General features: G+C 49.5%; 1 protein-coding gene across 1 annotated transcript; it reads left to right on the forward strand.

The window, feature by feature from the left end:
• The first annotated feature begins 1,475 nt into the window (after positions 1–1,475).
• LOC110133036 (solute carrier family 22 member 20) lies at positions 1,476–23,478 on the forward strand. The gene is made up of 10 exons (XM_020886748.2): positions 1,476–1,850; positions 1,931–2,034; positions 3,558–3,712; positions 6,811–6,979; positions 8,415–8,538; positions 9,524–9,639; positions 13,717–13,931; positions 16,007–16,115; positions 16,319–16,522; positions 22,909–23,478. Exons 1-10 carry the CDS (start codon positions 1,476–1,478, stop codon positions 23,003–23,005), a joined length of 1,668 nt encoding a protein of 555 aa, XP_020742407.2. The 3' UTR covers positions 23,006–23,478.
• Positions 23,479–24,720: the final 1,242 nt, after the last annotated feature.

Below are 24,720 nucleotides of genomic sequence, written 5' to 3' on the forward strand. Positions count from 1 at the left end.
GGAGTGTGTGTCTGCCTAAACCCGCTGGCCCACAAGGGCACCTGGTCCTGCACCCACCCCTGCCCTGCCCTCTGTCTCCCTCCCCATCGCCCCAGTGGCTGGCACCTCTGCTAGAGTCCTGGGCATCTGGGGGGTGGGGGCGGGGATGGGGCCACACTGCTGAGGTCCCATGTGGCCCTGCTGGTCCTCCATGCCCCCCTCCTCTAAGCCCTGACCCCTTCCTTCCCTGCATGTTCTGCAGGGAACATGAGGCTCTGGCTGAGACCCAAACCCCTGCTTAATACCAGCCTGACCCCCAGGAAGCTCCCCAGAACACAGAGCCTCCTGAAAGCCTTCTTGAGGCTGGGGGAGGGGAGTTGCCCCTGTGACCCAGACACCTGCGGCTTGTATAAGCTGTTCCGGTCCTTCTGGGATCCCGGTTCTTCTTACCAGAGATAAGAGTAGGTTGAGTTGGGGGTAGAGGAGGGGCTGGGGGGAGCTGCAAACTAGGGCAGCACCTGCAGGGCAGAAACTGACAGGGCCAGGTAGAGGGTGGGGACTGCCCTTGGCCCCGGGAGCCCCAGGCGGAGCCCCGAGTGGCAGACGGGGCCTGGAATCTGCATTTTGCCTTTGGGAGTCCATGGGCCGGTTCGCCGGGTCTCATCAGTAAGGGGAGTGGCCCATCATTTCCTGGGCGCTGGGGCTGGTTTGTGAGAGGGGGCAGGTGAAGGGCCCCATCCTCTTGGTTCTCTGTAGTGGGTTTTCTTTGATGAGAGGCTGGGACACTGGGTGCCCAAGCCTGGAGGCCCTGCCCCCTCACCCACCCCCAGCCTGAGGGTGCCTGGGGTGGAGGCAGGGAGAGCAGGCCTTCCTCTTGGTTGCCTAGTTTGGGCTTTTTTTTTTTTTTCCCAAAAGTTTGGGCATTTTTAAAGGACTTTTTTCTGAGTATCTCCTGTGCAGCCCCCGACTTCCAGGAAAATGGGTGAGAGGCAAGCAGCAATAATCTCTGGCACCCCCTTACATGATCTCCAAGCTTTTAAGGCTCTGGCCTCAGGGGAGAGCAGTGGCAGGCCTGGGTCCTGTGTGCTGAGGCTGGAATTAGGCTCCTGAAGATGCCTCACTGCGGCCTCCAGAGAGAAGGGGAGGGTGACGCTGGTGCTGCATTTACTGTCAGCACCGCCCCCCACCCCACCATGAGGGCCGTGGGCAGGGGGCTGGGCCTGCAGATCTGGGCAGGGGGCTGTGAGGCGGCCCCCTGGGACCCCTCGCTTTTCTAACCCAGGAGGTGAGAGATTAGGAGAAAGGGCCTGGCAGGAGGGAAGCCTGCAGACGTGGGGACGCCCCAGGCCTCCTGTGAGGTGTAACCGGACCCCTGTGAGTTCCGGACATGGGGCATCTGCGGTCCTAACCCCAGCCTGTTCCTCCACCTCCCAGGGCCCCGTCCCAGCCCCTTTACTTAAGGCTCCACACCTGGGCCTCAGGTCAGGCCCGGGGCCATGGCCTTCACAGACCTGCTGGACGCCCTGGGTGGCGTGGGGCGCTTCCAGCTGGTCTCCACGGCCCTGCTGCTGCTGCCCTGCAGCCTGCTGGCCTGTCACAACTTCCTGCAGAACTTCACGGCCGCCGTGCCCCCCCACCACTGCCAAAGCCCCGCCAACCGCACTGCGGCCGCCGTCTACGGCTCGGAGGCCTGGCTGAGGGCCACCGTACCCCTGGACCCGCTCGGGGTCCCCGAGCCATGCCGGCGCTTCACACAGCCTCAGTGGGCCCTCCTGAGCCCCAACGCCTCTGTCCACGGGGCAGCCACGGAGGGCTGCAAGGACGGCTGGGTCTACAACCGCAGTGTCTTCCCGTCCACCATCGTGACGGAGGTCAGGAGGAGCCAGGGGCTGTGGGGCTGGTGGGGGCTGCAGCCCAGGCCGAGGCTGGAGCGTCCCTCCCTCCCCCGCAGTGGGACCTGGTGTGCGAGGCCCGCACCCTCCGTGACCTGGCTCAGTCCATCTACATGGCCGGGGTGCTGGCAGGCGCTGCTGTGTTTGGCAGCCTTGCAGACAGGTGAGCCTTCGGGGGCAAAGGTCTCCCCAGTCTATCCATTAACTTTTCTTTATTAAAGTTTATTTTAAACAAAATTTTAAAATAATATGTATTTTAATGTATTTAATATGTATGTAAAATGCATATTTTAAAGTAGATATATGTATTATATATTGTATTATATAATTTATTATAATACATAGAATACATTCACATGGTTCAAAATTCCAGAAGGTACAAGTGGGTATGCAGGCCAGCGTTCTCCCCTCTGCCCTGCGCTCCAGTAACCCCTCTAGGGCAGCCTGGTTTCTGTGTATTTCACAGAGATGTTTTACGATTTTGTACCATCCAAGGCTGGGCGAGCTGCAGTCCGTGGAGTCGCAGAGTCAGGCATGACCGAGCGACTGAACAACACCAGTCCGAGAGCACGTGCCTGCGCTCCATCCCCCTTGTCTATACAAACGCGGGCACAGCCCACATACGGTTCTCTATCAAGATTTTATTTTACTTCACTCGTGGCCTCTGCGCGTTGCTTCAGACACTGCGTGTCGCCTACATCCAGGCTGCACCCCACTGTGTGGGTGAGCCACTGCTGACCATACGGGTCCCTGAGGATACAGAGACACTCCGAAATGCAGCACACACCACGGCTCTGATGGAGTTGGCTCCTTCCTGCCTCTGTCCTCTTTCCCTTCCCTCCCTGCTTCGCCTCCCCTTCTCTCTCTCTCCCCCTCTCCTCTCCCCTCCCCACAGCCCCTCCTCTCGATCTTCAGGTTCTGGGGTCCCCTGGACTGCTGTGTCTTAGGCTTAGTGTCTTCTTTGTCACCAGCCCCCAGCTCAGACCTACCGCTTAGAGGTCACCAATGGACATCTGTGCAACAGAATCAATGAATGAATGATGGAATGAATGTGTGTAACATGCGGTGTGTGAGCAAGAAGGGCTGCCCACCTGGACAAGCTGGGGCTCCAGCCCTGGACCCTCACTTACAAATGAGGAGATGCCAAGGCCCTGTTTCCCTGGCCTTGGACTCCTTTACACTATAACAAACCCCACCTCACCCTGGTCCCCCCAAAATGACCAATTCCAATGAAGACCTGGGGTCCTGTTCCCATCAGCCTGGGCCCCCTCGAGGGCTCACACCCCCATGAGTTCTGGTTGGAGGGCTACCCCCGAACAGAAAGTCACTCAAGGGACCCTCTCATAACCCTCTGCACCCGCTTCTGGCCTCTGCAGAATCGCTGCCTTCCCCCAAATCCTGGGAGAGTGGGGGCTTGGTCGGGAGCTAGAATTCTCCTTGAGTGAAAGAACGAAGGCGGGAAGGTGTGTCTTCATCCCCGCTTTCCTTCCACACCGTGTTCTCCCTCCCTGGCCTTTGCCGGTGCCTGGGCCCCAGTGAGTGCACTTCTGTTCGGATGAGTGGCTTTCAAATTGGGGGGTGAGGGGGGTGGGGGTAAGTAGCTTCCTCTCATCCTCCCTCCATGACAGCCATGGGGGAACTGCTGCCACCTCGGAACCCTAACCCTGCGCCCGTGGCTGGGCTCAGGCTGGGCCGCAAGGCCCCCCTGGTCTGGTCATACCTGCAGCTGGCAGTTTCGGGGGCGGCCACGGCGTACTTCGGCTCCTTCGGCGCCTACTGCTTCTGCCGGTTCCTGATGGGCATGACTTTCTCCGGCATCATCCTAAACTCGCTCTCTCTGGGTGAGTCCAGCCATGGAGGGGCCTGGAGGGGAGGGAGCTTGCAGGGGCAGGAGGGCGGTGGCAGCCCCATTGGTGGGCATCGTTCCCATTTCCTTATGGTGGGATTCTCATCCAGTGACCTCAACTCACAGCCTCCCACCGGGGTTCTCAGGAGACCTGGGCTCTCAGCGGTGGCCCTGCCAGCAGCGAGCCAGGGACCCTGGGTTGAGATTTGCCTGTCTGCGAGCTGTGAGGGCTGGGTTCACTTCTTGTGTGAATTAGTCAGCAATAACCACTTACAAAGGACCTACTGTGTGCCAGGCTCCTGTGGGGCTTAGTGTGGGAACATGGAAATGAGATGAGACACAGGGGTCCCCGGGGTGGGCGGCAGGCACCCCAAAAGTATGTGGATCCAAAAGAGGTGAGGCTTCCCCTTGAGGGCACTGGCAGCCTGGCCTCCTGGGTGCCAGGTGGGAGTGTCCCCACCCTACGGTGATAGGGTCAGTTGCCACTCCAGGCTGGTTCCAGGCAGCTCCCAGAGGCTCTGGCAGAGAGCTGTGTGGGCAGAGGAAGCCCACCCTGGATGCACACCCACCCCCTGCCTCTAATTACTTGGTTTGCTGGGGTCTTCTATCCCAGGGTAGTGGGGAATCTTGGGGCTGGAGAACCAGGCTGCTCCAGGTCACATTCTGGTCACCTCTCCTCCCCACATCCAGACATTGAAGGGTGCTGAGCTCATGGTGGGATCTCAGCAAACCCCAGCCCACCCGCCTCATTCTTCAGGGTGGGCGTCCAGCCGCGGCTTGTGGAATCTAAAGGCAGAAACAGTCGTCCAAAATCCATCTCCTGCTACAATCACTTGCATAATATACACACCTACACACACACACACACAGAGACCATATACACACACCCTGACATACACACATGCGCACTTCTAACCACAACACACACCCCTACACAACAATATACACACGCCTCTACACATACACATGGACTCCTAACCATAACACACACACCTATAAACACATACTCCTACATACAGACACACACACATGCTCCTAACCATTACACACACACCATACACACTCCTAACCACAAGACATGCACCATATACACACATCCCTACACACACACACACACACACACACACACACTTCTAGGTGTGGGAGATGGCAAACAAGTAGATCCTGCTCTATAGAGCCCGTGTTCTCCTGCAGGAAGACAGATAAACAACACAAATAAGCAAACTGCATAGTGTGTTAGAAGGTGATAAGTGCTACAGAGGAAAACAGAAACGGGATGAGAGCGGCCAGGCGAGGGGGCCAGGCGGTGGCGGCCTGAGGCGGAGAGAGTCTGCAGTTTTATTGGCTCAGGGCAGGCCTCGCTGAGAAGGGGTCACTTTGACCAAAGCTTGAGGGAGGTGAGGGAAGGGGACCTGTGGCCACCGAGGGAGAACGTTCCAGACCAAGGCCGTGAGGCAAGAGTGTGTCTAGTGGATTCAAGAGCAAGGAGGAGGTCCTTGTGGCTGGACAGAGCTGAGGTGGATGACAAACAGGGCTGGGGTGACAGTGGCAGGTCCTTAGACCTGGTGGCCTTGAAGGACGTTGGCTTTGGCTCTGGGTGAGGGGGGAGCCTCGGGAGGGTCCTGAGCGGAGGACAGGCCTGACTTGGTCCCACTTGGCATCGGCCAGGACCCCTCAGGCTGCCATGCAGCTTGAGGACGGGAGCAGGAAGGCCAGTCTGAGGCTTATCCATCACCTGGCAACAGGCGAGGCTGGAGTGGGCCAGGGGGCAGCACAGCGGGAGGCAGGAAGGCTCAGGGTCTGGTTTGGTTCTGCAAGGAGAAGCCACAGGATTTGCCAATGGACTGAACACACAAGCTGGCTGCTGACTGAAAGCAGCATCCTCTTCCGTTTATTCTGGTTGTTTTGTGAGAGTGTGCATGCTCTATTTCACCAGGCCCCCACAGAAGGACATTTAAATTGTTTCCAAGTTTTTCTATTTGCAAAAAATCTTGTATTTAAGAGAGACTTCTCTGGTGGCTCAGATGATAAAGAATCTGCCTACAGTGCAAGAGACCCGGGTTCGTTCAATCCCTGGGCCAGGAAGATCCCCCGGAGGAGGGAATGGCAACCCACTCCACTATTCTTTCCTGGAGCTATTCCATGGACAGAGGAGCCTGGCAGGCTATAGTCTGCGAGGTCACAAAGAGTTGGACACGACTGAGCAACCAACACAGACACACACATGTAATTAAGAGTCATTATATTCCCTTTTCAACATCCTTTGCCCATTTTTCCTTTTGGCTAGTTATTTTCCTTTTGGTTAGTTGTTTTCCTATTGATCTGTAAGAATTCTTCCCAGATTAGGGAAATTCACCCTTTGTTATTTGAAATGGTACTTTTTTTCCCTATCTTTTTTGCTGAAATTATGATTATGCTTACGATAGGTATTTTTTTTCAGCAGATACTTCTTATTTTTATGAAGCTCTTTGTTGGTCTTCCCTTTTGTTGTTTCTGGGTTTTGTGACATTCTTGGAAAAGCCTTTCCAGACTCTAAGATCGAAAAGACATCTAGCATGGTTTCTTCTAATATTGTTGTGGTTTTATTGCTACGTTTAGTTCCTTTTTAGTATGTATTCATTTATTTTTGGCTGTGCTGGGCCTTCCTTGCTGGGCAGGGGCTTTCTCTAGCTTTGGAGAGCGGGGTTATTCTCTAGCTGCAGTGTGCAGGCTTCTCACTGCAGTGGTTTCTCTCATTGTGAGCACAGGCTCTAGGCTCAGGCTTCAGTAGTTGTGGTGCACAGGCTTAGTTGCCCCATGGCGGGTGGAATCTTCCTGGACCAGGAATTGAACCGGCGTCCCCTGCCTTGCAAGGTGGATTCTTAACCCTGGACCACCGGGGAAGCCCTACGTGGAGTTCTTTAGTCCACCTGGCACTTGTCTAAGGGTAAGGACTGAGGTTGGGACACCTTTGCCCATGCTCAGTGCCTCTCTGGAATGATTTCCAGTGGCCACAGAGTCATCCTAAAGGAGCGGGGGGCGGGGGGCGGGGCTTGAATTAAACACCCACGTGAGCAACAAGCCCCACTGAGCCTGGTGTGGTTTTCTCCGCAGTCGTGGAGTGGATGCCCACCCGGGGCCGGACCATGGCGGGGATCTTGCTGGGGTACTCGTTCACCTCGGGTCAGCTCATCCTGGCGGGCGTGGCATACCTGATCCGCCCTTGGCGGTGGCTGCAGTTTGCCGTCTCTGTCCCCTTCCTCGTCTTTTTCTTCTACTCTTGGTACGTCCTGAGCAGAAAGGGCTGGGGCAGAGTGCACCTGTATAGCCAGGTCCTCACCTGTCCCTGGGGGAGCCTTGGGGTGGGCAGCGACTGGAATCTGGGGGACGTGGTGGGGACATGAAGGAGTGAGGACATGGGCTCACGAGGATTATGCATGGCTGTGGGCAGGTTCAGGATAGAACCCCTTATATTACTGTGAGGCTCCAGAACACACCAAGAGCTTTGCCTTCATCAACTCCTTTGCACCTCACAACAACCCCGGGGCATTTTATAAGAGGAGTGCTGAGGCAGCCCAGGTGGATCCATGACTTCTTCAAAGCCACATACTGGGAGAGACTGGGATTGACATATACACCCTGCTGCTGCTGCTGCTAAGTCGCTTCAGTCGTGTCCAACTCCGTGCGACCCCATAGACGGCAGCCCACCAGGCTCCCCCTTCCCTGGGATTCTCCAGGCAAGAACATTGGAGTGGGTTGCCATTTCCTTCTCCAATGCATGAAAGTGAAAAGTGAAAGTGAAGTCGCTCAGTCGTGTCCGACTCTTAGTGACCCCATGGACTGCAGCCTACCAGGCTCCCCCGTCCATGGGATTTTCCAGGCAAGAGTATTGGAGTGGGTTGCCATTGCCTTCTCTGATATATACGCTACTATATATAAATTAGGGCTTCCTGGTGGTTCAGCTGGTAAGGAATATGCATGCAGTTCAGGAGACCCAGGTTCAGTCCCTGGTTCGGGAAGAGTCCCTAGAGAAGGGAATGGCTACCCACTCCAGTATTCTTGTCTGGAGAAATCCATAAACAGAGGAGTCTACAGTCCATGGGGTTGCAAAGAGTCAGATGTGACTGATCAACACACTTTGACTTTTTTTTCATATATAAAATAGATAACCAATAAGGACCTACTGTATAGCATAGAGAACTCTACTCCATACTTTGTAATGACCTATACAGGAAGAGAATCTAGAAAAGAGGGGATTTAGGTATATGTATGACTGGTTCACTTTGCTGTTATAGCAGAGAGTAGCACAACATTATAAATCAACTATACTCCAGTAAAAATTTTAAGAAAAAAAGAAAATTAACTACAACAAACAACCAAAACAAAACAAGCAAAAAAGCCACCTACTGGGGTCAGAACCAGGTTCAAAACTAGATCTGTGGATACCTGAAGGTCCATGTCGTCTCTAAGTACACTGCAGAAATTCTCTGAAAGATGTGCTGCAAAAAAGGGAGGCCATGTGTCCCCCAGTCTTCCCAATTCTGCTGACAGCAAGGGTTTTTCCTTTTTTCTGAGGTCTGGAAGGTGAAAGAGGATGTACTCTGGTTTGAGGAACGGCATGAGTACCACTCAATCCATTCAGTGCCCCAGTGGCCATCACAGGCCATCACAGTGGCCATTTCAGTGCCACTCATTCTCCATCCTTCTCTTGGTCCCAGGTGGCTGCCAGAGTCATCTCGATGGCTCCTCCTTCATGGCAAGTCCCAGGTAGCTCTGAAGAACCTGCGGAAGGTGGCTGCGATGAACGGGAGAAAGGAGGAAGGGGAAAGGCTGACCAAGGAGGTAGGCAGGTCTGGTGCAAGTTAGGGGAGCACTGGTTTCAGTCTTGCTGGCAACCTCAAGATGTGCTAGGATTTGGTGACTTTCCAGGACTCATCATCCAGGTGAACAGGCTGAGAATAAGCAGAGCGGGAAGAGCTCCAGTGGGGCAAAGATGTTTAACCACTGAATGGCACTGTAATCTGGGGTACATCATTTCACTTCTTTGTTCATCAGTCTATCCATCCATGGGATGGGGAAATAACCCATTCACATTTAGCCAAAAATTCAATAAAATAAAATAAAAATCTTAAGATGACATTTCAAATGATCAATAATAAAAGTACCATTTACTATGCATACCATTTATGATAAGATAGCTACCATTTATTATAAATAAATACATTTATTGAGCCAATTGTTCAGTACGGTGCTAAGGGCTTTAAGTACACAATCTCATTTAATGCCTCACTTTTTTTTGTTGTTGGCTGCTCTGCGCAGCTTGCAGGATCTCAGTTCCCCAACTGGAGATTGAACTGGGGCCATGGCAGTGAAAGCGCCAAATCCTAATCACTGAACCACCAAGGGATTTCCTAATGTCCCACTTTTAAAGATGAGGAATCTGATGTTTGGATTACCAAGTCACCCAACCCTTTGGATCCAGAGCGAACAGACAGGGAAAGAATAACTTAGGCAATCTGCTTAAGAAAACACAACAGGAAGTGGCAGAACCCCTGGGAACCCAACTTCTTAACCACTGGCTGAGACTCTCTCAGAGCTGATGCCAGGAGTGGGGCCTGAGGGTGCCCCTGGTTATTTCAGCCTAATCAGTGGGCAGCCCAGGAGTCTTGGGACTTGGGTTGGAGCCTCTGCTTCACCTCAAAGCCCTGGAACTAGCCTGGGGAGGTGACAAGGGTCAACCATCCTGCCAGGGCTCTCGACCTTGGCCCTCCCCTGGGAATAGGATCGCAGATCCCACCCTTCCCCTGATCAGACTTTCCTTGCCCAGGTGGTGAGCTCCTACATCCAGAGTGAGTTTGCAACTGGTCGCCCCTCCAGCTCAGTCTTGGACCTCTTCCGAACCCCAGCCATCCGTAAAGTCACGTGCTGTCTCATGGTGGTCTGGTAGGTATTGGACTCCCATCCAGGACTTTGACCCAAGGCCAGGACATGCCAGTGTCCCCACTGACAAACTCTTAAATACTTAATGCAATGCGCAGAAGGGTCTTGTGAAGTCAGTCCTGTTCCCCACGCTTTCTCCCATGTCTTCTGAGCACCAGGGTCCTCTGGGATGGACCCTGCTGGTAGCTGAGACCTGGTCTTGCATAAGATATCCCTGCTGACCTAGGGAACCCACATCTGGGGATGGGTCTCACCCAGCTGGGGACACGACTGAAAGCAGCCAGGCAACTTGAATATACCTAGTAGCATCCTGATATGCCTCCAGGGGATTCTGGGAAGTTCCTCACTCTGGAAAAACACTTGCATCCCTGTGCCCTGCAAATGTGGGATTTTCCCCTGCACTGAGCCTTCAGAGGGTTTCTGCCCCAAAAGTGTTGCCTGTGAGGCCGTTCCGGGCCTGCGCAGCCAGAGAGCTCCTCAGGACCCAGGTTCTGGGAATACTTTCAGCTAGGGAGCTCACGTTCTCATAGGCCACTCCTTATATTCTCCACTTTCTAATCCCCAGTTGAGCAAATGCGTTATTGAGCAAAGGATATGAATGGAAAACAGTTAGTTTTTGACTGGGTGTCCCTCAACCCTCTCAACAGTCACTTTAGTTTTCATAGACTGTATTAGTTTCATCTTGCTACGTAACAAATGACCATAACTTAACAGCTGAAAAAATACCATTTTTTTTCATTAATTGAGTTTCTTTAATGAAATATTAAAGATACAGAAGTACATTTGAAGTCTTAAGAAATACCCAGGTTCAATAAACTAACAATGTCTTTTAAGCAACAATTTCCCCCTTTTTAAAATTTATTCATTTTTTAATTGAAGGATAATTGCCTTACAGAATTTTGTTGTTTTCTGTCAAACATCAACATGAATCAGCCACGGGTATACATATGTCCTCTCTCTCTTGAACTGCCCTCAAAACAACACCATTTGTTTAAAGTTTAGTTTGCTGAACTATAGTTGGTTTACAGTGATTTACAAGGTTGTGTTCGTTTCTACTGTATAGCAAAGTGACAGTTATATTACATATATATGCATTCTTTTTCATATTCTCTTCTCTTATGGTTTATCACAAGGTACTGAATATAGTTCCCTGTGCTATACAGTAGGACTTTGTTGTTTATCCATCCTATGTGTAATAGTTTGGACCTGCTAATCCCAAACTCCCAATCCAGCCTCCCCCTCTTCTCTTCCCCATGGCAACCGCAAGTCTGTTCTCTACGTCTGTGAGTCTGTTTCTATTTCAAAGATAAGTTCCTTTGTGTCATAATTTAGATTCCACACAATACCCATTTATGAGCTTATAGCTGTGTAGGTCAGAAGTCCAGGCATAATATGGTTGAGTTCTCTCTTCAGGATTTTCTGACAAGGCTAAAATGAAGATGGTGGGCAGGCTGCATGGGAAGAATTCACTTTCAGATTCATTCAAACTGTTGGCTGCATTCAGTTCTTTGTTGTTGTTGTGGGACTGACAAGTTCATTTCTCCACAGGCTGTTAGCCAAGGGCCACTCTCAGATCACTGAAGCCGTTTATATTCCTTGCCATACGGCCACCTCCATCTCAATGGAGAATTTTCATCACAGCAAATCCTTCTCACGTTTCGAGTCTCTGGCTTCCCCACCTTTGACCTCTAAATCCAGAATTAAAGGATTTCTATGACCAGGTCAGGTTCACCCAGAAAAATCTGTCATTTTTTCCTCTCTCTTTTTTAAAATTGAAGTATATACCTGATTTACAATGCTGTGTTAGTTTCAGATATACAGTAAAATGATTCAGTTATACATTATCTTTTTTTTTCAGATTCTTTCCCCTTATAGTTTATTTAAAAATATTGAGTATAGTTCCCTGTGCTGTACAGTAGGTCTTTGTTGGTTATCTATTTTGTATATAGTAGATATGTATGTTAATCTCAAATTCCTCCACTTTTCCCTATAAAAACTGTGAGTTTGTTTTCTATGTCTGTGGGTCTTTCTGTTTTGTATATAAACTAATTTGCATCATTTGTTAGATATCACATATAAGTGATATCAAATGATATTTATCTTCTCTGTCTTACTTCACTTGATGTGATAAACTCTAGGTCCTTCCATGTTACTGCAAATGGCATTATTTAATTCTTTTTTATGGCTGAGTAATATTCCACTGTATAAATACACCACATCTCCTTTATTTTATTTTAAAAATTTTATTTACTCATTCTATTATTTTGATCTTGGCTGCACTGAGTCTTCATGGCTGCAGGGGCTTTCTCCAGTTTCGGAGAGCTGGGGCTGCTCTCTAGTTGCGGTGCACAGCTTCTCACTGCCGTGGCTTTTCTTGTTGTGGAGTACAGGCTCTAGGACACGTGGGCTTTAGTATGTAGCACACAGGCTTAGTTGCTCCACGGCATGTGGAATCTTCCTGGACCAGGGATGGAACCCACGTCCCCTGCACTGGCAGGTGGATTCCTAACCCCTGCACCACCAGGGATGTCCTACCACTTCTTTATCCATTCATCTGTCCATGGACATTTAGGTTGCTTCCATGTCTTGGCTATTGTCAATAATGCCCACAAGAATGACTATCACCTTTTCCTGAAGTCTGTTCTCCTTTCTTTCATCTTCACTGACTCACACAGCTGGGGCTAACCGGGAGGGATGGCAGGAGTTTCTCAGTAAGTGGTTTGGGGGCTGATGCTGGGCCCTGGTAGGAGAGAGCCCACTGCCACTTTCTGTTTTTCCACTTCCCCTCTCCCTTCACTCCTGGGTCTGTGCCAGCACGTCCAAACAGAGAAACAAGACCTATGCGGGTGGGTCATGAGGGCCCATCTCAAGCCCCTTCCTCAGGGACATTTTATTTTGTTTCACTTCCAGAAAGTGTCATAAAATACACATAACATAAACTTTAGTATCTTAACCATTTTTGGGGGCCATGTCACATGGCATGTGGGATCTTAGTTTCCAAGGACCAAACCTGTGCCGCCTGCAGTGGAAGTGCAGAATCTATACCACTGGACCACCAGGGAAGTCTCAGCATCCTAACCATTTGTAACTGTGCGGTTCAGAAGTATTGAGTACCTACATTATTGTACCACTATCAGCAGAACTCTTTTCATCTTTCAACGCTGAAACTCTGTACTTATTAAACAATATCTCCTCCATTCCTGCTCCCCCCAGCCTCTGGCAACCTGCATTCTACCCTCCATGTCTGTGAACTTGACTACTCTAGGGGCCTCCCGTAAGTGGAATCATACTATATTTATCTTTTTATGAGTGGCTTATCTCGCTTAGTAAAATGTCCTCAAGGTCCATTGGTGTTGTAGCATGGTCAGGATTTCTGCCTTTTTCGGGCTGAGTCATTGTGTGTGTAGACCACTTGTTGTTGATGGACCCCTGGCTTGCTTCCACATTTTGGCTGTTGTGAATGAAGCTGCTATGAACATGGATGTACAAGTAACTCTTTGAGACATTGTCTCAGGGACCTTGTAAGTTTCTGTGGAGACCCCAAGTGTTGGAACTCCAGGCCAGTGCAGTCAGTTTGGCTGTGAACTCCGAGATCGTAGCTCCCCGGCCAGGGATTGGCCTACCGGGGCATAGCAGTGAAAGAGCCGAGTCTTAATCACTGGACCACCAGGGATGTCCCTCCCTCCAATTCTTTTTTTTTTAAGAATAGCAGAAATGTTTTACTAAAACATAAGATTTACAGAAGTTTCCATACAAGCCATACAAAATGGTCACAAGCTTTTTCTTGAACCTCCCTCTAATTCTTGATGTCCTGTCCAGATCAGCTGCTGAAGCCTGAAGACAGAGGGGCTAAAACGGTGCTGACTGGACTCAGGGTGGCTGGAAAGGGATGTGGATGGAGGGGCGTGGGCTCCAAGGCCAAAATCAGAGGCTTAGGAGACCGGGAGGGAGTGTCCTGCCAAGCCGGAGGATTTTCACTCCCTAAGAGAGGAGTCCTATGTTGTTCATCCTTGGGTGCCCTCCTCAGATCCAGGACAGTGAGCTCTGGGGTGAAGCAGACCGTTCTGCCTCCTCTCCCAGGTTCTCCAACTCCCTGGCTTACTACGGCCTGGCCATGGACCTGCAGAAGTTTGGGCTCAGCATGTACCTGGTACAGGTGCTATTCGGCGTCATAGACATCCCAGCCATGCTGGTGGCCACCACCACCATGATTTACGTGGGCCGCCGGGCCACAGTGGCCTCCTTCCTCATCCTGGCCGGGCTCATGGTGATCTCGAACATGTTTGTGCCGGAAGGTGAGCCGCCTGCTTCTGCCTTTGGGATTGAGGGTTTGAGGGGCAACAGACACTGTGCAGGAACAAGGCTGAGGGATATGCCTCTGGATCTGGAAAGAAAGTGACTATAGACTACTGGAGTTTTTAATAAGCACTAGGACCTAGTGATAGTACCACAGTGGAGAATCTACAAAGGACCTGAGTCTTTGCCCTCAGAACATTTACTGTCTTGCCAGAGAGATTAGAATGATGGATAAGAACACCAGGGCTTCCCTGGTGACTCAGATGGTAAAGAATCTGCTTGCAACGCATGAGACCTGGGTTCAATCCCTGGGTTGGGAAGATCCACTGGAGAGTGGAAGGCTACCCACTCCAGTATTCTTGCCTGGAGAATTCCACGGAGAGAGGAGCCTCGTGGCTATAGTCCGTGGAGTCGCAAAGAGTTGGACACAACTGAGCGACTAACACTGTCACTTTTCACTTCACTAAGAATAGCTAGAGAGGCAGAGGGCTGGCTGGCATGTCCACCTGGAGCCTGGCTAGGCAGTATCTTGAGGGTCTGAACTTCTGCCGACTGGCCCTGAAACAGTGGTTTACAAAGCTGGCTGCAATCATCTCCAGTCTGGAGACCTTTGAAAACTCCCAAAGCCCATGGGCTCCAGGCCAAGGCAACCAGTCTCAAAGAGAGGGACCCAAACCTCAGTATTTAGTCCAGTGATCACAGCAAGAAGCCAGGCTTGCATATCAGAGACCCGAGCAAAGCCAAGGTCAAAACCCCAGTTCTGCCACCACAGCCTTGGGCAGGTTGTTTGACTTCTCTGTGCTTCAGTTCCTCCCCTGAAGAATAGATGGGTGTGTGGGTTAGTCTCTCAGTCATATCTGACTCTTTGTGACCCCATGGACTGTAGTCCACCAGGCTCCTTAGTTGGGATTCTCCAGGCAAGAATACTGGAGTGGGTTGCCATTCTCTAGTCCAGGGGAGATCTTCCAGTCCAGGGACTGAACCGAGGTCTCCTAAATTGCAGGCAAATTGTTTATTGTTTGAGCCACCAGGAAATGGTAGAATAGATAGATTATTACTATTGAAATTTTGACTTATTTTCTTCCAATCTTTTTTCCTATTCATAGATTTTATACTCGACATAATTGAGATAAATATATACATGATACTACAATAGGATTGTATATGTATATACTATACATAGTTATCTATATAAAACATATCTCTTTTCACTATTTGTTGTAACACAAATCTGCTTTTCCACATTCATGCAAATGTTTCATGACCATAATTTTTTATACTATTTGGTATTTAACCTTATTGGTGTTTTCCAACTCTAGCTGCACATCAGACCCCCCTGGGGGGGTCTTTTAAAAATATCCAAACTTGAACCAGCCCCAAGAGGCTTTGATGTAATGGAGATGGAGCCAGGCCCAGGTGTGGGTGTTTTATAAAATCTCCTCTCCTGATTCCAGTGTGCAGAGGGAGTTGCCCCCAAATCCAGAGGACGTGTCATAATTTCTTTGACCGTCACCCTGATGTTGGGCTTGTCACTGGAATTTTGCTGTTTATAACCAGCTGCGTGACGAATAAAGACGGCAGCAGCAAACTTTCAATGACACTGAGCACTTTGCGCTCACCACGTCACGTCAACCTTCTGACAAGCCTGTGAAGCAGGTGCGGGTATTTTCCTCATTTTCCAGATGAGGCCAGGGAGACTCAGAGAGGTTGAGACCCAGTGGCCAGGTCACCCAGCTGAGTCAGAGCTGGGGTTGGAACCCAGGCCTCAGTCTGCAGCTTGTCCTGCCTCCCCAGAAGGACTGGTGACAGAAGGCAGGAAGGAGGCAGAGGGCAGAGAAGGGCAGTGTGCAGACTTCTGGGTCCCAGGAGGTAGAAAACCCCCATCCTCCCCTCCATGTTCTGCACCCCCAGCCTCTACCCCGGGGCTCTGCCTCCTTTCTCCGTCTGCAAGCTCTGAGCCTCATCCACCCTCCTCCCCAGGAGTCCCTCCCCCTCCAGCCCCACTCTGCTGTGCCTCGCTGCTCCCCTTATGGGCTCTGGGCTCTCCCTGCAACACTGTCCCCCTGTTCCCCAGATATGCAGAGCCTGCGCACGGCCCAGGCGGCACTGGGCAAAGGCTGCCTGGCCAGCTCCTTCATCTGCGTGTACCTGTTCACGGGAGAGCTGTACCCTACGGAGATCAGGTGGGGGCCTGGGGGCAGGTGAGGGGGTACGCAAGGGTGCTGGCCCCGAACTGGGAGGTTCTCACTCCAGGCTGATGCCTGCTGGGTTTGCTGAAGCAGGACCCGATCTCCGTCCTGCTCCGCCCCCAACACCCTGGACCGGCGCGCCCGGCCCTCCGGGCGTCCAGGCCACAGCCGCTAACCCGGGCTCACTGCTCCGACAGGCAGATGGGGATGGGCTTCGCCTCGGTCAACGCCCGGCTCGGGGGCCTGGCGGCGCCGCTACTCACCATGCTCGGGGAGTTCAGCGCCGTCCTGCCGCCCGTGGGCTTCGGGGCCCCCCCGATCCTGGCCGGGCTGGCCGTCTGCTTCCTGGCTGAGACCCGCGACGTGCCCCTGGTGGAGACCATCGAGGCGATGGAGAGGAGGTGAGGGGCCTCTGGGCACAGTCGGGGTGGGCGGCGGAGTCCTCCACGTGCCGCTAACACGTGGTCTGGTGGGGACAACAGAGCCCTAGAGACCAGCGTCCTGCCCGCCTCCATCGTTCCACAGCGAACGGTCAAACGGAAATAAGAAAAACCTATAGATCAGGAAAAATAGGACGAGTTGAAGCGAAATGTGGCAGGGCAGTGGGGTGATGTTTAGCCGGAGGAAGAGGTGCCCCAGTTTGAAGCAGAGACCGGCCCACGTGGTTGTCCGGCGGCTGTCCCTTTTGTCTCTAAGCTTCCTGGCAGCGGAAACGGAAACCCTCATTGATGACCCTTTTCAGAGAGGACGAGGAACACCAGTTCCTTAGAGAAAAGGAAGATTTTCTCAGCAGCTAGCACTGGAAGACGTGTCTCTAACACATCTTCTCAGAGAGGTCACTGTGTGAGCTGGCAGGGGTGTCCTTGACGATGTTTCTAAAACAAGAGCCGGAGGGGACTCCTGTGGCTTCTTGAGGCATTTCTCACCAACAAGGGCTCTGTGATGAGCCTTAGTTTTAGGGTGCCAGGAGACCTCTCTGGGTCCAGCTTGACGCCACAGCTGAACCATCTGGGCCCAGAGGCCTGTGTGCATGTGAACTGTGTTTGCATCCCTTTAAAATAACCCCCCATGGAACTTTCAGGAGGTCCAGTGGTTAGAACTCTGCACTTCCACTGCAGGGAGCACAGGTTCAATCCCTGGTTGGGGAACTAAGATCCTACAAGCCTCGCGGGATCCATCACCAAAACCAGAAACATCCCATCTCTACCCTGAGCTGTGGACAAAGTCTGGACTCACATAAATCAAGGATGTAGACCATGGCAAGTCCTGTCCATTCTACCTCCAAAATATATTTTGAATCTGTCCATCTCTCTCCACTTTCCTGGCCACCATCATCTTTCATCTGGACAATCAAAAAAACTTCAGATCTTCCCCTGCCCCTCTCCTCTTTCCTCTCTACACAGGCGCTGGTGTGAAGAACTTATCCTGTAAGTAGAATCACAGCATTTCTCTCCTCATAACCCTTCCTTGGCTCTTTTTTCATTGAGGGTAAAAATTGAAACCTTACAAAACTCTCAGGACCTGGTTCCAGCCCACCCTCCCATGGTTGACCCCCGCCCACCACCCAGGGGTCCCTAGGTGGAATGCTCTTCCTTCTGCTCTTAGCCCCTACTCATCCCACAGAACAGATGTAGGTCCAGGTGTCCCAGGGGCTGGTAAGTATTTGTTAATGACCCAGTCCGGAGTCTGTTCACACGTGCTCTGAGATGTTGCCTGAGAGCCCCAGGTACTTGGAAGAGAAACTGGAGAGTAGTGTCCTTCCCTAATTTGAGAGAGAGAACCACTGCAATGGTCTGGCCTGGGCATTTTTAAAATCAGATGTTGCTTGCCCTGGCTATAGAAAAATCTGAGTAATGCTAAAGGAAATTCTGGTTTTAGGTAATAGGCTTTCCTTTGACCTTGCCAGGAACAATTAATTAGGAAACTACAGTATGTTGTTACTGGCTATGAACCAACTGAATTTGGGGCACCATTTGCCCCAAATAATCTTGATTTTATAGCAACTGACAACAAGCGATTCTTTTTCACAACGATGTGCTGTTTGGGTCTGATCTAGCTGGTGCTGTCAGAGGTCCCCTCCTCCCAGAGGTGAGGAAGAGCTTGTGATGGCCATAGTACAAGAAGTTCTCTTAAGCATGACAAAGTAGCTCCGTATTTTGTATTGCTTTTGTTGTTTATTTTTAAAGTTGTATATCAGTTCAGTTCAGTCACTCAGTCATGTTTGACTCTTTGAGACCCCATGAACCACAGCACGCCAGGCCTACCTGTCCATCACCAACTCCCAGAGTCCACCCAAAGCCATGTCCATTGAGTTGGTGATGCCATCCAACCATCTCATCCTCTGTCGTTCCCTTCTCCTCCTGCCCTCAATCTTTCCCAGCATCAGGGTCTTTTCCAATGAGTCAACTCTTCACATCAGGTGGCCAAAGTATGAGAGTTTCAGCTTCAACATCAGTCCTTCCAATGAACTCCCAGGACTGATTTCCTTTAGGATAGACTGGTTGGATCTCCTTACAGTCCAAGGGACTCTCAAGAGTCTTCTCCAACACCACAGTCCAAAGCATCAATTCTTCGGTGCTCAGCTTTCTTTATAGTCCAACTCTCACATCCATACATGACCACTGGAAAAACCGTAGCCTTGACTAGACAGAACTTTGTTGACAAAGTAATGTCTCTGCTTTCTAATCTGCTGTCTAGGTTTGTCATAACTTTCCTTCCAAAGAGTAAGAGTCTTTTAATTTCATGGCTGCAATCACCATCTGCAGTGATTTTGGAACCCAGAAAAATAAAGTCTGCCACTGTTTCCACTGTTTCTCCATCTATTTGCCATGAAGTGATGGGACCGGATGCCATGATCTTAGTTTTCTGAATGTTGAGCTTTAAGCCAACTTTTTCACTCTCCTCTTTCACTTTATCAAGAGGCTCTTTAGTTCTTCTTCACTTTCTGCCATCAGGGTAGTGTCATCTGCATATCTGAGGTTATTGATATTTCTCCCGGCAATCTTGATTGTTGTTTATAGTTGTATATATATATGTGTGTGTGTGTGTGTACACACATGCTTGTGTGATTTAGAACAATCTCAAACAGAAGTGCTAGTGTTGGACAAAGAACTTTTTTTTCTGAACCATACAAAGAATGTTGTTGAAATCTCTTTCAAGTACATTCATGTGTAACTTTTCCAAGGTATTCTCCTGCATGAGCACAATACAGCCACCACAGTGAGAAAGTTAATGTTGCTATGTGACTACCATTTCACCCTCAGACCTCATTCAAGTCCACCCCAACCACGACCTATTGAGCAGGAGGGTCGGGTTCAGAATCACAGTGGCATTTAGTTGTCGCATCTCTTTCAGGCTGGAGTAGGTCCTTTGCTCTGACTTCCACTACTCCAGCAATTACACAGGATTTTATAATTGGAAGCACTAATAAGACTCCACAAAGCAAGCTTATTTAAGGTAGTCAGAATATAAAGGATACAATATGGCAGGAGGAAGAAAATATGGGTTAATATCTGAAAGGGCCAGAGCACCTGCCAGGGTCCTCAGAGCCCCCAGGATGCCATTCATTCCCACATCACAAGCCATCAGGATGTGGGTCTTGATCTCAGGGAGGCCAAACACAAACTTAATGAAGGGTCTTTTCCATTCCATTGGTCATAGCCCAAACCAGCCTGTGTAATCTGGTAAGCCAGATGCAGACCACAAATCTATAATTTTCAATCAACAGTGTAGACAGGCTGGTAAGAGGCTGCCTCCAAGAGGAGATTTAGACTTGACCAGCATATTATAAATTATAGAAGCTAGTACCTGGTCTTCTTCAGTGACCAGTCCAACAAGTTCTGGACAAGTTCTTGAATGTTCTTATCCAACCAACATGAGATGGCAACATCTGGACTTGTTCTGCTTTGTTGGGGAAGGGGAGGCAAGAGACAGCCTTTCTGGATGAGACAGTCAAGTGGAGTTTCAGACATTTAGACAATAAGAATTCAGAACTTCTCAGCCCCTCTCGTTTTTCTGTTTCTAATCTCATCAGATACTTATGAATGTCTGTCACAGGCCTAGGATGTTAAAGATTAAGATGAAAAGAAAATGCCTGTTTCTAAGGTTCAAGTTGCTCATCCTCAAGATCCTTCATTCATCACGAGACCAGATACTGTTTCTGAGAGTATCTGAATGCCTGGTGTGGTCCAGGGCTCAGCCCCAGCTGGGTCTGTGCCCTAGTTTGTTGGAGCAACATAGCAAAGGAGCAGTTGACTAATCCTGTTTTAAAAAAAAAAAAAAAAAGGCCATTTTATGTAAGAATAGAACATTCACAAAGAAGGAAATGCCAGTAGGAAGTAAATAGAGAAAAAATATCCACCTCGGTCATAATCAGAGAAATGCAATTAAAACCATATGATGTCCTGTTTTAAATATCCACTAAGGAAACATTTTCAATGCAGGAGATGTACAGGTAGCAAGGAGGAAACTCCTGCAACCTTTCTGGAAGGTTCTTTGGCATTACTACCATGAGTTGGAAAATTTTTCACAAGCTTCTAGGCAGCAATGACATTTCCAAGACTCTGCCCTAAAAAAATTAGCTGAAATGTGGACAAAGTTTATTTACAAGGATATTCATCATCATGTTTAATGTATCAGAAAAAAATGTCAACTCTCCAAATATCCAGCAATTTAAATAAACTATGATACACTGTGCATTAGTTAAATGTTATGTTGATGAGGAGTTTTTAATGGCATGGGGAATGTTTACAATATGCTGTTAAACAGTGTGTTATAATTAGGATATTTCCCTAGTTATGTCAAGAAATAGAGGCTCGAAAGAGAAAAAAAGTATATTAAAATGATGACAGTGGTTGTCTCAAAGTATAAGTGATATTTTATTTTTTTTCCTGGCTGCTTTATATTTAGCATTTTTTTCCCAAATTATCTGCATTGAGCAGGTTTTCTTTGGTAATCAAAAAGATGAGTCACACAATGAAAAAAATTGTAAGAATCCAATTAGGCCATTTCCCAGACACAGGGCAGTCCCTCTTGGGGCCTAGAAGTAAGCTGAAGCTCCCCTAAGCTTGTGAGGTGTCAGGAAAACTGGAAGAGAGGTAGCCTGGCCTGAGAAAGTGCCAAAGGTCCAACCAGTGACCTTCCATGGAGCTCTTCCCACTGGTGAGGGGCATGGAGAGGTGAGGGGTGGAGAGAAAGGTTCAGCCTTTCAGCAGAGGTCTGGTTTCCACCAAGGCCGAGGGCCAGGCTCTTGGTCAACTAGGACCTCCTGCTGCCTTCCCACCCATGGTGAGCACCAGCTGAATGGCTGACCCAAGCATGTTTTTAATGCTTATCTTGAGAGCATGGAGTCCTAATCACTGTGTGTGTGTATATATATATATATATATATATATATATATATATTTCAGATACTTATATATATATTTTATACTATATTTCAGATACTTAAAAAAAGAAGACCATTCATAATTCCCAGGTGGTCCAGTGGTTAGTACTCCACGCTTTCACTGCTGTGCTCTGGGTTCAATCCCCGGTCAGGGAACTAAGATTCTGCAAGCTGCGAGGCACAGCCAAAAAAAAAAGACTATGGATTACATGACGAGGCTGCCTCTGGTCGTCTTTGCTCATTTTATGAGTTTAAAAAATAACACTGAGCAAGCCTGCCCATTGCAGCAGTTGAATGTGGAGAATGTCTGCTGGGTTTTTAGGAATCATCTTTGAAAGGGAAGAGGATGCTATTAGACAGAACTGGAGAGAACCACCGCTCAGTCCCCACCGCAGGCACTTAGCAGACAAAACCAACAAGCTTCTGTCCCTCGATGACCCTAAGGGACAGAAGTCGGAAAAATGAGGCTTAAATGGCAGAAAAGAGAGATGCAGAACAGTAAAACGAGAAGAAAAATGTTCCTTTGTGATTATGTTAGGGCATGATCACACACACACAAAGGCTTAAACCATTGAACTAAAAGATCAGAAATAGAATAGGTAAGGATTAAAAATAAAAAAAAAAAACACTGATGAAATGTTTTGAACATGGAATAAGTTCTAAAAATGGAACCAGCTAAAACTGGACAGGAGAATCTGGCAAGCTATATGAGTGATTAAGACCAGAAGATAAGAAAAACTAAGTAGAAAAACAAACAGTTCTTAGTCTGTGCAAGAGGAGGATGAAATAAACACAAGGAGGTCAGAGCACAATCATATCAAAGACTGGAGGGGCAAATAGGAAACAGCAGAGCTGGATGTGGTCAGGGACCGGCAGCCCTCCGGCTACTGGGAGGCTATCGCAGTGACCTCCCTCCCCTCGTCCTCCCCTGATTCCTCCCTCCCTGCCTCCTGAGCGACTGACCTCTCCCTGGACCGGGGCCCAGTTCCGGAGTCTCACTGGTGCCCCTGGTCCACAGGCAAGCCCGGCCGCCCAGCAGCAGAAAGTGGGCTGAGCCTGGTGCCCTGTTCACCAGCTCTGTGACCTGGGGTATGCGTCTGGCCTCAGGGCCTCATCCCAAGGTTCTGACTTTGCATCCTTTCCAAGTCTGGCTGATACCAGCCAGGCCAGCCCCTGGCAGCTGTGGACCTCAGGAGAGAGCGAGGGAGTGGACGGGTGGTGGGAGGGCACCCGCTGAGGCTCCTCACAGGGACGAGAGGACAGGTCACCTTCTTTGGGGACTTTGGGACAGCGGAGATAACACCTCCTGTGCGTGGAACAAATATACCCTTGACCACAACGCTCACAACGCCTGCCCCTCATCACCTCCTTTTTATGTCCTTTGTCTTTTCATTTCAACAGAGTCAAGGAACGCCTGTCCAGGAAGGATGCAGAAGAGAAGGGTGAAGAAGTTTCTCTTCAGCAGCTGGGAGCCTCGCCCCTCAAGGAAACCATCTAAGCTGCCAGCAGCCTGGCACTTGCTGGCAGCGCCCCAGCCAGTGTCCAGCTTCCTCCCGTTTCTCCAGGCGCTGATGGGGGCAAGACTGGCTGAGGACGAGGGCCGCTCTGCAGACCCATGAGAGAGAGCTACCCTGACTGCAAGGCTGAGGCTGCCAGAGAAAACCGGTCAGCAGCAGCCCGGTGGCTTTGTGAATGTGGAGAAAAGAGAAACGGTGCCCAGGGATCAAAGAAGGCACGGTCTTCCTTTCCAGTCCCTGAATCTGCCCCTTAAAAACCTCTCTGTTCATCCTTGTCCCACATGGAAATGCCATGTCTTTGTAGGGTTAAGGTGATATTTCTGCCCCCCACCCCCACCCCGGTTGTCCCTGGAGCAGCCCCTGCCTGCTGGGTTCCAGGAACTTCAGGACTCATTTGGCATTAACTCTTTCCTGCCTCATATGATTAAAGCGCTTCCCCGGTGTGTGACTTGTATCTTCCCCTGGCAAATGTCTCCCCAGCAATGGGCCTCAGAGACAGTACAGTCTCAACACACAGTTGATGAGTAAATGATACAGCCAGACTCGGACAATGGATAGAGACCTCCACCCATTACTGGCATTCCTAGCAACTCCACTTTGCAGAAATGGGATGTGGTTTGGTTCCCCAGGAGTCAGGCAGAAGATCAAGTCCCTGGTATGACACAGCACCCCTCGGAGCTCAGATCCAATATTAAATATATTTTGAAAGATTAGAGACAAGTTGGAGAAGGCAATGTCAGCCCATCCCAGTGTTCTAGCCTGGAGAATCACATGGACAGAGGAGCCTGGCAGGCTGCAGTCCATAGCGTCAGAAAGAGTTGGACATGACTGAAGTGACTTAGCAGCAGAAATAAGTACAACACAAATTCAAATGCCTTTCCTGATACATTGCATTATTTTTATTAGTAAAAAAAAGAAGTAAATACTAAGACATTATAATGTTTTCAAGGGGTATTTCCATGGAGTATTGGAACAAATATAGAGGTATAGAAATAACCTGTTTCTCTCTCTTCTTTTAAATGATTTTTGCCACTGTTTTTTGAAGTTATAGCAAACTGTAGGTGGCATTCTGGGGGGCTCTGAAGAGCTCTGGTCCTTTATGTATCAGCACAGAAAGAATTCAGTGAGAGGCAAAGTGATAGATAAGAAGTGATTTGTTAGAACAGGATGATTTTGAGGTTTACGAGTAGGCGGGGGAGAGGATGCCGCCCTGAGAACTTAGAGGGCTACAGTTTTATAGTCAAAAGAAGAGTAGGGAGGGGGAGAAGACCATCTTTGTCTTTCTTGAGTAGACGTCATGCTTCCAACATCAGCTTCTCCTCCAGGTTGAACAGGAGAGTTTGTTGTTGTTTCTACATGGTCAAGTCAGGACTGTAGAAATTATTTCAGGTCTCTGTACAGTGAGTACTTTCCTATAAATTATCATTTTTTATGTGTACAGAGAGTATGTCCTAGGGATCATTAACTTACTGAGTTCACTGGGCAGGACGTGAGTCTCACGCTACCATTGTTTTAGTGTTTTGGAGTATATTTCTTGTTTCTGCTACGTCGTTTTGTTGCTAAGCAAGCCTGCTTGGTTTTGTGGTTAAGCAAACTTGCTTTCTTGTGTAATCATTAACTTAGAGGGGCCTCCCATGTTTTTTTTTTTAATTACAATCCCCTAGTGGGATTAACTATTTCATCACCTACCTTGTCC

Source organism: Odocoileus virginianus, chromosome 28, assembly GCF_023699985.2.
Source record: "Odocoileus virginianus isolate 20LAN1187 ecotype Illinois chromosome 28, Ovbor_1.2, whole genome shotgun sequence".
Lineage (NCBI taxonomy): Eukaryota > Metazoa > Chordata > Mammalia > Artiodactyla > Cervidae > Odocoileus > Odocoileus virginianus.

What these genes read in the sequence shown, in the direction of transcription:
- LOC110133036 (XM_020886748.2), top strand. Translation starts at nt 1,476, where the DNA reads ATGGCCTTCACAGACCTGCTGGACGCCCTGGGTGGCGTGGGGCGCTTC. An exon ending in CGTCCACCATCGTGACGGAG is followed by an intron (nt 1,851 to 1,930) that starts GTCAGGAGGAGC and finishes CCTCCCCCGCAG; the next exon opens with TGGGACCTGGTGTGCGAGGC. An exon ending in GAACATGTTTGTGCCGGAAG is followed by an intron (nt 13,932 to 16,006) that starts GTGAGCCGCCTG and finishes CCTGTTCCCCAG; the next exon opens with ATATGCAGAGCCTGCGCACG.